This window comes from Gobio gobio (assembly GCF_949357685.1).
Source record: "Gobio gobio genome assembly, chromosome: 20".
Lineage (NCBI taxonomy): Eukaryota > Metazoa > Chordata > Actinopteri > Cypriniformes > Gobionidae > Gobio > Gobio gobio.
The window spans coordinates 29,393,313-29,407,443 of NC_137113.1; the positions used below are offsets into that span (position 1 = coordinate 29,393,313).

Genomic DNA, 14,131 nt, shown 5'->3' on the forward strand with positions numbered 1-14,131 from the left:
AAGAGATATTTATAGATGGGCCGCTCATGATTCGCCTCAGTGGCGTAGTAATGACGGACCCCGGTGCAGCCACAAATATCATAACTATAGGCCTACTGTAATTAAGACATAGGACATAGGACACTTTATTCAAGGAAAGATAGAAAGATGCTATAGCCTAATTTCAACAGGCCGCACGTCAATCCATTCCCGACGATCTTGGTTTGCTTCTTATTTATTAAATACACAAGTAATTACTTGATGAAATACATATAAAAAATTTAAATACAAAAAACAAAACTCAATTGTCAAAATCATGTCTGACCCCATGTCTCCAGACATATTGCGCATCTTATAATGTAGCTTACTCATGCTGCTCACTTTTCATAATTTAAAAATAATAATAATAATAATAATCATAGGCTAATATTTAAACATAGCCTAAACTATGAAACTAAATAGGCTACGTTTTCTTTAACCCTCTTTCCGACGAAGGCACCAACGCTGTTTTAAAATACTTATGTCATGCAATAAAATGCAAATTAATTATTTAAAAATCATACAATGTACATGGAAAAGAGGGTAACAAGCACCACTTTAATTTACAGCCCGCAAATATCACACTTACCTTGTAACTTCATGTAGCAAGCACCACTTACCCTGTAAATACCCAGTATTAAAGAAAAAAAAAGTGCAATAGTTTTGCCTTAAAACACAAAAGAACAAAATCAGTGCATAGTGCAATAGTACGAGTTATCCTGTAAATTATTTTACTTACGCAGTACTTTGCGGGTTACAATCTAAAACGTTATCAGGATTTTGAACCAATGAGATTTAATCAGCAACATGTGTACTTTAATTTCAAATTAAGACTTACATTTTTGTCTGTCCCTTAAATAGATGTATCATGGTGTGGCTTCAAAAGACTTGGGATAAAGTCCTATGAACTACATTTTGGTCCCTGTTTTTGTTCATTTATTTAGTTAAATAGACATAGTCACAATGGACTGTCATTGTTTTTTACTTTTGACCTTTTCATCTTTAAGGTTGTTAATTTTGTTACCTTCAGGTTAGTGTGGAGGGCAGACTCTGGTGGATAGACTATGAAGTGCCGCAGAGTAAAACCGAAGCCCTGAGAGTTCTTCTGCAGTGCCATTGTGCGGGGACCCTTCCAGACCACGTACTCCTCTGACACAGGTCGAGTGTTCTGACTGGATGACAATCCTTCATCTTTTAGGCCTTTAGCCTGTCACACACCAAAATAACACAATGAGACAAGTAATATAAACATCTACAAAGCAGCATCTCAGAAAGTTATGACGTTTCTTTATTTTCAGATGCCAGCAAGATTAAATCTAGCATGTTCCCGCTCTTCATAATCACTTATTTACAAAGGAATTATTGGGGGGGAAGGGGTGTTCTCGATTACAGACAAAGCCAAAGGTACTTTTTTTTTTTTTTACTTCACCTACCCAGGCATGGCCCCTTTAAACAGTGAGGAATGTCTATTTTGAATGCAGATGTGAAAACAAAACCAGCTTATGGGGCTTAGCAAAATGCAAGTAGCGAAAATAAATTCAGGCAATCCTGATGTATAAACACTGAAACAGAAGCCTCTATAAAATATAAGAATAAAGGTCAACACTGATTCCAAGTCAAGTAGTGCATAAAGACAGTGATATTATATAGAAAATTAAAGTGCCCTTTATAAAAACTTCAAGAGAAGACTGTTGAGAAATGGCTGACATGGGCCGTCTTTTTTATTAAAATCTACTGTTAATGTGTGACAAAACATTTGAAGTTTTAAGACTTTTTCAGGCGATAATGTAGTTGTTTAAAGCTCAAATCTGTGGTTTATTGGTCATGAGGTGAGAAAGGATCCAGAGGCGAAGGCAAGTTAACAGTTATTTTATTATGAATCTGGCAAGTCGGCCGCTGAGCCGTCAAACATAAAGTTCCTCTTTAAAAGGGTAACACAGGTGGTGGACCCGGGTGGATGACCGGTCCGCAGAAACAGAACAAAGGTTGGCTGACGGCCGTGGATAAGGTTCCACTGAAAGTCCCGGTCACAGCACTCAGCGACAGGCGAGCTGGGCAGAGCATAGATTCAGCATAAGAATCAGCAATTGGTTAGATCGGTACGAACAGCGTGCACCTAGACAGGACAAAACTAGACATAAAATCGTTCTGGTAACACATCTGCAAACAGTAATAATACTCTGGCAGAGAACAAAGGAAAGACAAGAACTAGAAATAGAGACGCTAATCAGAGGGGAAAGGAGGGACAGGTGTAGAATGAACAAGCCTCTCAGTAGTAACGAGGAACAGCTGCGACAAAGTGAAAGTGAGCAAGTGCCCAGAGGAGAGCGTGAGTAAGAAAATTACCCGGGCAATGTACATTACATGAATAATGTAATCATGACATTATTTATAAAAAAGTGCCTATTTGAACATTTTATCTGGCGTTTTCGGATTTGTGAGCTCCAGTGGATCAGCGGCGCTCCGCGCTCGTTTACCCCAGCGAGAGTAGACTTTCCTCGGCTAGTCCTTCTGCCATCTGCTGCAGGCTCTGATGTCTCTGTGGTGTCTCGAGCTTTAATTTGTCTTGTGTAGATCTAACGGCCGATCTTTGGTCTCATGGATCTATAATTTGTTCCTTGGCAAATTGTTTAGGCTGAGGGCAAAGTGAAGTTTCATTACTTTTTTTATTTTTAGGCTATAACTTTACATTACAGTTGTAGCCGACTAGCACTGACTTTGAATGTTTGACTGAATTGTTTGCTTTATTTCATGTATAGCTTATTATACCTTTTACTTATACTTTTGTATTATTGATCAAACATAAACTTGCATTTAACAAAAAGAGACTGGGTTGTGTTTCATGTCATTTAATGTTATCACAGTGATAATCACATTGTCTGAACCAGATATTAATATACAGATTTTCTCCTCATTGTTGTCACTACTAGAGCAAGCTCCTGATCGGTTAATGCGGCGCGAATATCCGTCAAAGTTCAGATTTTTAAACTTGGGCGATTCGCGGCATTCGCGTGAATCACGCGTCAAATGCTCAATTCGCTCAATTCGCGCTGTGTCATTCGCGCAAATCCTGTCATTCGCGAGAATCGCACCGCAGAATGTCTATTCACGTCTTTGGATTGACTTAACATGTAAATCACTCGCGTGAATTGCGTCATTCGCGTCCGGTGTGAACGCACCATTAGGCACCGTCCACACGAAGCCAGAGCTTTCCCTATCCAATCTTTTTTTTCCATCGTTTCAAGAAATATCTGCTTACACACGAGAGCACTGAAACAGACTCAAAACGATGTAGTATACATGCCAGGCCAGTATGTGGCGCTGTAATTCTGCCACATAAATACACTAAAAACTTGTGGCTAGAAGGGGTACAGCAATGGTAGGATGTGAGGCAAAATCTCACAATAAAATAACAATAAATAAATGAGCTACTTACCAGATTGTGTTTTATTAACGCCTACACCTACCCCAACCCTAAACCTACCCTTACATTAATGCAAATACAGTAATTAAATGACGCAATATTGATTTGTGCATGCCCAGTGACTGTAGCTGTTTCCCTTCTAGTCTTTACCCATGCGGGACGTGGTATGATGACATCACCGTTTCACAAAATATACGGATTTGCTGTACACGTAAACGCAAGGGTGTCGTTTTCAGATTTATCCACTCTGGGACCCGGTTTCAAAAAATATCGGTTTCATGCTCCCAAAATGCTGGATCCGTGTGGACGAAAAGCTGATATGGTAAAAAAAATTACGTTTACAGCTAAACGCGTCTCCTGGTGGACGGGGCCTTAGTTTAAGGTTCCTATACCAGACAGTGAAAGGAGTCCTGCTAAGAGAAATCCCTTACAGAACAAAGATATATGGGAATATACTGCAAAATATAATGCAATATATTACATAATACATTTCCATATATGGGAAATTAGTGCTTATGTTTTTCAATATAGTGCAATATATGCATTGACCATGTATGGCTATATAAAATACTTATAAATGAAGACAAAAAATGCATTACATGTAATGTTCACAAAGTTTTATCCTTTATTGTTTACATATATTGCACATACATATTCCCATATAAATGTAAATGTATTGTACACACAGTTAACACACGTTTACAGAATGAGTTACAATCAGTGGCTACTAACAGACTTCTAGTTCCCAGCATGCTTTACTTCTGACTGTTAAATGAGAGCAAATGTTAAAATTAAGTGTAGTCTTTAATGTTGTATTATTTTGGAATTTAAAGGGTTCTGGTGTGTGTGAGTTTTTGGGGTTACCATTGTGTTGAAGAGATGAGCCTGTGGTTCGGTTGACGATTGGTCAAACACCATTAAGACTATAATTTCTTTATTTATAAAGTAATGGCTGTGCCCTCTTCAGCACAGTGATAGTCTCTCTGCTAAATACTTTAGTACATGCAGGTGTGCTTTTTTGTTAACTAGCTTGAGAATATGAAACAAATGTAACTAATTATAAAATATAAGAAATATATAACATTATATTTCTCTCTATATGTGTGCTTATGCTGCACAAGTAAATATCTGCAATATATTACACATGCAGTACCATATCTGATCACATATATATCTATATATTATGAAGTGTATTACTGAATATAAATTTAAATACATTATGATATATTAGTAAATATATTGTCAATATATGAAAAGCGGCAATTCCGTATTAGTCAATATATTGTAATATATTAACAATATATTATTCTGTATATTTTCAAATATACTGTTAAATCATTTAATATATTGATAATTCATAAATAGGCTAATATATTTTCTTTTCGTAAGGGATTGTATCTTTTGCCTGGAGCTTTCCCCTTTTCCCTTCTCTATCCACCCACTTCCTCTTCCTCTGGCTCCATTCCATGGCACTTCACCCTATCATCAAACACCCCAGGCAGTGCTGCAGTGCCGGAAAACAACAACAGGAAGTGGAAATTCTGAAGCAAGAAGTGCAGTACCTTAAATATCTAGTTCAGTCATGAAACTCTATAGACCACAGGCTGCTAGATCCTTTAAGCCCGGGACACACTGCACGGTTCACCGCACAGTGTGTTTGCTGCTACGACCTGCGTCTACTGACCAGCCAATAAAAATGCTAAAACTGTTTACCTCAAGATCTTTCCCCTTCCTCTTTCACCATGTCCTCTTTTATTCAGCACACATAACAACTACAACTGCCAAAGTGTGATTCATCATGGTCTTTTTGTTTACCACTAGTGCATGCTGATGACATTTTATTCCTCAATAGAAAAACGTGCATCGTAGCCTGCGAGTCAATAGGTGTCATCATCGTACAGTCTACATACATGTCGTACCCAAGTTTAATAGATCCATGTCACACAATGTAATTTGTAATGATCTTATAGGATTGCTAAAATCATGCAGTGTATCCCTGGCTTTACATGCAATTTGCAAGCAATCACATCATTACCACATGGCGCAAGATGATCTGCCTCTGCTGATCCTGCAACCACTGAAACTGCTTGCTCAACATTCAAATAGTCTGGTTTAGTGTTTACTAGGGGTGTAACGGTACACGTATTCGTATCGAACCTTTTCGGTACAGGACTCCCGTTACGGTACCGAATGCATTCTTTAACAGTTAACAGTAGGCTTGTTTTACGCGCGGAACATACTTCAATCCAAGTTCCCACACAAACATATTAAGTATTCTGTCGAATTTATCATGAAATTCAAACAATAAGTGCAGTTTTGACGCTCTTTAATGTGATGTGACAGATCACTGTATAGGCGTGTCAGTTCAAGTGGCGTGCGAGTGAACGCGATCATCTCTTCCTAGTCAAAGACTAAACATAAATCAACATCTTCTGAAGGTATGTTGAGGATACATTACAACTTAATGAAACATATCATATGTCGTGTCGTGTTTCAATGGTGGAAAGACGTCAATAAAACAGCTTGTAAACAATACAGGCAACCTCAGGCAAGCCACAGCCTAGAGAAAATTAACTCTTTCTTTGCTAAATATATGCACTATATATTCATTATATTCTACTTAACCTGTTAGTGATGTCTTGATTATTTAATCTATGTTTAAATAAATCAGTCATGAAAATGACAGCCAAATAAATGATTATATTTCAGCAACGAATTGGAGTAAAAACATTTTATAATGAGATTTAGAATTTAGTGCAAAAACTGCCTTTTGTGAAGTTTACATGTTTGCAAACAATCTGTTATTTGAGTGTTGATTATTATATATATATCATCGTCGGTTAGGCACCTGTGTGTGTTCTTTGATGCCAATCTTTCATTTGAAAGCCACGTTTCTAGCATCTGTAAAACTGCATTCTTCCATCTTAAAAATATATTTACGGCATATATCTAAATTACGCCACATGCTTTCAATGCAAAATGCTGAACAGTTAGTTCATGCGTTCATGCTAACCCTCGCTTAAAGGTCCCATGGCGTGAAATTTTCATTTTATGAGGTTTTTCAACATTAATATGAGTTCCCCTAGCCTGAATATTGTCCCCAAGTGGATAGAAATGTTGATCGGTGTAAACCCGAGTTCTGGCTGTCTCTCTCTGCCTTTGAGAAAATGACAGGCCAGACTAGCCAATCCTGAAGTCTCCTGGTTTGACGTCCAAGCAGGAACGGTTACCTCCCTTTACTCCACCCAGAGAATCTGGCACGCCCATGCAAACGCCCGAGAGATCATGGGTTGTGAACGAGTGAATGCTGGCAGTTTCTCAGTGTTTGGATGTACAAATGAAAACAGAAGTCTTTTTTCAGTTCCTTCTGATCGGTGATCAGTGATTTCTGATGTGTAGCTAATTATTTATTATTCGTGCACACAATGCGGCTTCTCTCTCTCCAGACAGAACGGTGTTTTCTATCTTGTGAGTCAGTGTTTTTGTACGTCCTCGTCGCGTCTATCGGTTCTAAAATGTGCATACAGTCATGAGTTTCTGCTCAACATCGGCCTCACACACGCCGAAGCTCGGGCTGCACTGGCCGGTGGCCTTCAACATCCCCGACCCCCAGTACTGCATCTGGCCCACAGCGGAGGCACCAAACGCGGCGTGAGATTAAGCAGAAGGGGGGTAAGCGTGAGCATTTCCGGGCTAGCCAGCCTAGCCCCACAATAAACTGGATTACATTCGATTACTGCTGTTGTGTCTTTGTTTGCGCTGTGTACTCAACGCGCGTCACTGACGCTTTTATTTTATTTTAAAAATAATGCTATTATCAACACTTACTTTTTACTCGTTCATCTCGACAGCTGTAATGGTACTTTGCATGTGTTACAAAGTTGGTAATGATGATGAAGATGGACTCGGTGTGACTGGGACTCGTGTTTATTCAGAACTCTCAGATACAAACATAATAAACTCACGCTGACTGACAGCGCTCTCATAACTCAGTAGTTACTATAAATAACTTTGTTAGCAATCGCTGAGCTCAGTCTCTGGTACATTAGTGATGTCCGGTTCGCGAATGATCTTTCTTTTGAACCAGTTCTTTTTAGTGAACCGAATCACTTCACCAAATCGGACTGAATCGTTCTAAACGGTTCGCATCTCCAGTCAGCGCTGATCCATAATTTACTAAAGTTAATAACTTTCTGACATGAGTGACAGCCCCTCCGACTAGAAATAGACTAATAACCTGAAGTATATGCTGTAACTACTACAGTTCAGACATGCTGAGAACTGATGTGAAGTGAACTCAGGTCCATCCGTCTCTCTGGCAGCAGCTCGTGCCTGCTCGTCCCTCGTAGACCTCGTTAAACCACGACCCCTCCGCTCATTTAAAATGCAAAGATGTCAGCCAATCACAACAGTGGGTGTTTTTACTGAAGTCTCACAGCAGACACGCCTCTTGAAGCAGGGCATTCAGCCACAGGGCAAACAGCAGTATAGAAAAAATGCCTTTTATTTCTAAATTATGACATTTTATGATGTAAAAGTCATACTAACAATATAAGTACACCTCAGGAAACATTATAAAATAATAGAAAAATGCCATGCCATGGGACCTTTAATAAATAAACTGCAGCTGGTCAAAAACGCAGCAGCTAGAGTTCTTACTAGAACCAGGAAGTATGACCATATTAGCCCGGTTCTGTCAACACTGCACTGGCTCCCTATTAAACATTGTATACATTTTAAAATCTTGCTTATTACTTACAAAGCTCTAAATGGTTTAGCTTCCCAGTACTTGAATGAGCTCTTAACGCATTATACTCCTTGACGAATATTGCGGTCTCAAAACTCTGGCCAGTTGATAATACCTAGAATATCAAAATCAACTGCAGGTGGTCGATCCTTTTCCTATTTAGCACCTAAACTCTGGAACATCTTCCTAGCACTGTTCGGGAAGCAGACACAGTCAGTTTAAATCTAGACTAAAAGCACATCTCTATTCTACACATAGAACATTATCAATTTATATTATTCAAGTCAGTTAAAGGATTGTTTTAGGCTGCATTAACTAGGTCAGCCAGAACAGGGAACACTTCCCATAACACCTAATGTACTCGTTACATCATAAAAAGAATGGTATCTTCGCTAAAATGTTAGTCTCTCTGTTTATCCCGAGGTTTACTGCAGTCAGCCGGATCCAGATCAGATGATGGACCTGCTCCTAGACATGACCAACGCATCCCTGAAGTGTCTGCAGAGACCATGTCAACTAGACTCTCCACTGTGAAGGCCTCCTTCCCTTCTCTTCCCTTCCCTTCCCTTCCCTTCCCTTCCCTTCCCTTCCCTTCCCTTCCCTTCCCTTCCCTTCCCTTCCCTTCCCTTCCCTTCCCTTCTATACAGATAAAAACACATATGCACACATACGTATTCAAACACGCTTGCCTATAGGCTGAACACGTAATGCTTGCATATATGCCGTCGCCGTTTTCACGGATTTGCCTTTTTATCGGTTGCGCAGGGATGATGATGATGATGATATAGTTTCAAAACTATTTCAAACCTATTTCATGGTTTGCGTTCTCCGGCCACCAAATGCTGTTGCCGTGCGGATGGGGTCCAACACCAAATTAAATAACTAATCAGTTTTTACAACAGAAATTAATCAAAAACTTTTAACCAAAAACAATAAATGTGGTCATAACAGGAAAGGTTACCTCCCCTTCCTCTGTTTAGCCCGCCCAGAGAAGTCGGAGAAAATGGATTGTTTATTTCACTCATAGATATCCATAATAAAGGCTAGATGTCTCGTGCGCGCTGCTGGCCAATGGAGGTCGACGTCCGCACCTGGCGGCCATCTTGTCACAGGCAGCTCGCTCACTCGTAACATTGTTTTCATGGGTGCGTGCACTTTTTAAATAACCATAACTTGTTCAATTTTCTACCGATTTTCAAACAGTTTGGTTTGTTATAAACGTCAGAGATGTAGTTATGACAGTGCATACTTATGAAAAATTATTCATAATTTGTTCAAGCATCCATAATTATAGCCACGTTAATAACGTTTGTAAGAAACCAAACCATTTGTAAATCTGTCAAGATTTCAGTGAGATAAGATTATTTTTGTTCATGCAGATCACTCGCCTTACATCAGGTACCACAGAGCCCTGCCTGTGACAAGATGGCCGCCGGTGTTGACGTTAGAGACTCCGCCGTAAGACATCTAGCCTTTGTTATGGATATCTATGATTTCACTTGCAATGTCAGCACAGGCTTTACAAACAGACTTTACGATATGGATTCCTCAGCACCGCTGTCACAAACAGTGAGTAACAGTGTTCATTAATGCCTGATCTGTGATCAGTGATTTCTGATGTGTAGCTAATCATTCAAGTTCACTCATACTTTCTTTCTAAATCGTCTAATACTGTTCATGCATCCGTGAATCAAGCCAGTGACCAGGGCCGGCTCTAGCTCTTTGGTTGCCCTAGGCGAGATTGAGTTTTGCGCCCCCCCGCCCCTCTAATTGTTAAGCCCACCGGCAACTATAGTTGCCAGTGTTTAGTTGTCATTTTCCTTCTGTAAGTATTTTTCTAGATATTATCCATGTTTTATATCTTAATGACACACAAGCAGACAACCAAATAAAGGATTTCAAGAAAAAAAAAATATATTAACTTCCTTCCTGTCACATGAGACTGCCAACTTCCTACCCCTACTTCCAGGGAGCACAACGAAGGCAAACCCTCCCAAAGAAAGGTCATTTTCATGTTACTAATAAGTATTTTTTGTTGACATATATATATATCAACATAATCATGAAGGTCTCTAGAATCATCCAAACAAAACACATCTTACAACAGATCTATAGTTTTTAGTATACTTAGTCAAACATAATACATTTGATTATGAATAAAGATTGATCTGTTGAAAGCAGTTATTTTGAGTTAGATGCTAAATGTTCTCCTCTTATTCATATTTGACATTGAAGGGGTGCATACAACATATTTGCCCACCGGCAACTATAGTTGCCACAGATTCAAATACAATTTTCAAGAAAAAATACAAAAACCTGGGGAAAATAAATGCAGAACATGCCATTCAGAAAAAAATTGGGCACACATGGGTTAAGTATTTATAAAAACTATATAAACAAAAATGCTCCTATTGTTACTCCAAGACTTAAAAAGCTAATTATGACTTAAATGATACACTCTAATAAATTGCACATACAAAAATGCTACAAAGAAAGTTGGAGGATATTTAACAAATTATGACTCAAACTATGGATGAACAAACAAAAATGCTTTTATAGTCACTCCAACACTTAATCAAGAAAGTTAAGACTTGAAGGATCAACTGCAAGAAATTGGTCATACACAAATGCTAGAAAGAATGTTCAAGGATATTTACCAAATATTAACTCCATAAACTGTGCAAAAACTCTCTTAAGCACCTGTAAAGACACTTAAGCAAATTATGACCCATAAACTGGATTAACTAACGTTATACCCTCTACAAACAAAAGTGCTATTATGGATACACTGTACTTACCACTACAAAATTAAAATATATAAGTTATTGTAGCTATATCCCTATCTTAAATAATAAAAGATGAACAGTTGTTTCTGGCATTTCTATTCACCTTCAAAATTGACGCAGCATTAAAATTTGGCTCGTCTGGATTTCCTTATTGTCAGTGAAATGCGTAGTAATATGTAGATAACTAGCTAGCTAGTGATAGCTTAGTGACAGCAATAAAACGTCCAATGCCGTCCAATATTAGTTGATAATATCGATAATACGAAGTAAATTTATTTCGTTTGACACCTATATGGCTGAGATGAGAAGACTTACCTCTATACTGGGCTTTCTTTTGATCGTCTGCCTTTCTCTTTTTCCGTCCCTGTGTACTCGAGGGTTTAGACCGCTTCATTTTTGAAGAACGCGCCAGTGCTGAGCACTTGCCTGACACAACGCCTGTGCTAGACAATATTCACTTTCAATTCAATCTAATAATCAGGTTAAGTAATTAAACGTGCGGCTGAGGGGGCGCCCAAGGATGATCATGTTTAATAAACAGTATGTTTTATTTCGCTTGTTTTAATTCTATGCTTAATGGGAAGTAAGTTTAAGGGCGCCACTAGAGGGCGCCCCCAACACATTTGTCGCCCTAGGCAACCGCCTAGCTCGCCTATAGCAAACGCCGGCCCTGCCAGTGACTAAACGATCAACTTCACATTGTTTCTCTTAGTAGCATGAAACAAATCTGTTATTTAAAGTGTGATTAGACTAGACCCTCTCTTTAAAATGTTTAATAATGTTCGGATCTGTCAATCACACATCGCGAGTGTATCTGCACACTTGCCCAAACTGCCGTTTTATGAATGATGCTGTTATGCTGCACAGCGAAGCTCTTACTGTATTCATATCGATGTCGTGTTTGCTGTTAGTTGTGGTGAAAGCATTTTGTGAGAGAAATAGCGTGGCAATGATGAGGTCACTGCATTCACGCGATCAACAGACGGTTTGTGTACTCGCTCATAACTGCAGCAGTTCATGTAATCTCCTCATTGCGATGGGAAAAGATAGAAAAATAATGCTATAATCAACACTTTCAGGAATCGTTCATCTTGACAGCTGTAATGGTACATTACATGTGTTACAAAGTTCGTAGAATAAGAAGACGGGGTCGGCATGACTGGGACTCGTGTTTATTCAGAACTCTCAGATACAAACAAAATAAACTTGCGCTCTCAACAACTCAGTAAAATATAACTTTATCAGCAATCTTTCAGCATTTTTCCAGTCTTCCAGCTCTCCGTCTCTCCTGCAGTGCTTACAGACCTCGCTAAACCACGCCCCCTCCTCCACATTATATAATACTCAATTCAAATGCAAAGATGTCAGTCAATCACAACAATGGGCGTTTTTACTGAAGTCTCACAGCAGACACGCTGTTTCAGACAAGCAGAAACAGGTCATTCTAGCCAGAGACTAAAATCAGTATAGAAAAAATGCCTTTTATTTCTAAATTATCACATTTTTTGATGTAAAAATCATACTAACAATATAAATACACCTCAGGATACATTATAAAATAAATTAAAAAATCCATGCCATGGGACCTTTAAGACTGGTCTCAAGACCAAGACCGGTCTCGAGTACTACAACGCTACCTTTACATGCAATCTGCAAGTATCTGCAATCTGCAATCACATCATTAATCATTGTGCAAGCTGATTGGCCTCTGCTGATCCTGTAGCCAATGAGATTGCTTGCTTAGCATTTAAAGGGGTAATGAACTGTCTTTAAAAAAAAAAAAAGTAATGTTGTCTGCGGTCAACTTATGGCGTTTGCGTGGTTTTTACATTCAAAAACATCATAATTAAAAAGGTAATAGTCTGTTTTCTACCATGGTTTTGAGCCTAGCTCCTGAATCGCTCAGTTTTTATAGTCCACTGCTATGATTGAATTCCTGACAGTTTTGCATATTATAATGAGTTTCTCCCTGAGACTTCCCTGTCAGTACACTTGGGGAATTGTTTTGAAAACTTCCAATGTAGAAAAATGGCAACCGTAATGAATCGCCCATACATGTTCGACCCAGAGTCTGATCCCGAATCACAGGACAATGAACCAACAACACCTCAAATACAAAGGATACTCCAGCCTGTGACAGCGTGGTAAGTTATTGTTAATTATGTTTATTTCTAATCAGTAGATATCAAACGATCTGTAACAATGCAATACTATCACATAAAAAAACTTTTTTATTTACAAAAGTGTGTTGCACCATTCCTTTCAGATCCAATATAGAAGGCACAGCATTGTTTTTTAATCTCATTCTGTCTGAAAATCCAGTCTCGACCTGTCTTGTTTACAAAAGAAGGCCTATGTTATTTACCTATTACATGTCATGTGCGAATCTGTGGGCGGGGCTACATAATTAGGCGTTGGTCTTCTTTTGTTGAGGCGGCGTTTTGCTGCTCTCTGACGTCACAGGGAGGCAAATTTGCAAATCCCTTGTTTGATGAGCCAGCTGTCAATAAAAGCTTTTATTTGACTAACAAGGAAGTTTTCAGCTCTGAAATTTACAGGATATTCTTGTATTACGATGACCTTTTATATATCAAAAGCTCAAGGAAAAGTTGATTTCTCAATTCATGACCCTTTTCAATAGTCTGGTAGAGTGTTTGCTGTAGGCCAGGGGTTTTCAAAGTGGGGTCCGTGAGCCATTGCCAGGGGGTCTTTGAAATAACTTGTAGTCCGGAAATACAGTATAGCAAAATTTCATCATCTGAAATGTACTACGGTTTATATTCCAAAGTGACTTATATAATGCATTTAACAAAGTGTTACAACCATCCCCTTACAACTAAGAACAGTTTATTTTTAATAATCTTACAGAATGCCTTGACAGTGGAAATGAACGACAGATAGATGTGTGCTGGCCAGTGTTTAAAACAAAAAAGGAACTGAAGTTTCAAAGAATGGCAGCTAGGTGAGTCAGATCAGTTGCGAAGACAATGTTGAAAGCCAGTGGTGAGGATTCTGAGACCCCAGACAATGAAAACTGTTGTCTATGGAGTCATTTAGCAACTCAAAGCCAAAAGAAGCCAAGCCTACACTCTAGGGTTAAAACATAGATTTTTCACCATTGTTACTAGACATAGACAAATTTGCAGATAGATTTAC

General features: G+C 38.8%; 1 protein-coding gene across 2 annotated transcripts in view; it reads right to left on the reverse strand.

The window, feature by feature from the left end:
• Positions 1 to 14,131, reverse strand: part of arhgap23b (Rho GTPase activating protein 23b) — a 331,034-nt gene that overhangs the window by 245,421 nt on the left and 71,482 nt on the right. The window contains exon 2 of one of the 2 annotated variants that reach the window (XM_079846080.1): positions 1,043 to 1,225. In XM_079846080.1, the coding sequence (XP_079702206.1) occupies positions 1,043 to 1,225 (183 nt within the window). Of the gene's footprint in view, positions 1 to 1,042; positions 1,226 to 14,131 lie in introns of those variants that run through there. The other variant, XM_079846081.1, reaches the window with a different exon arrangement.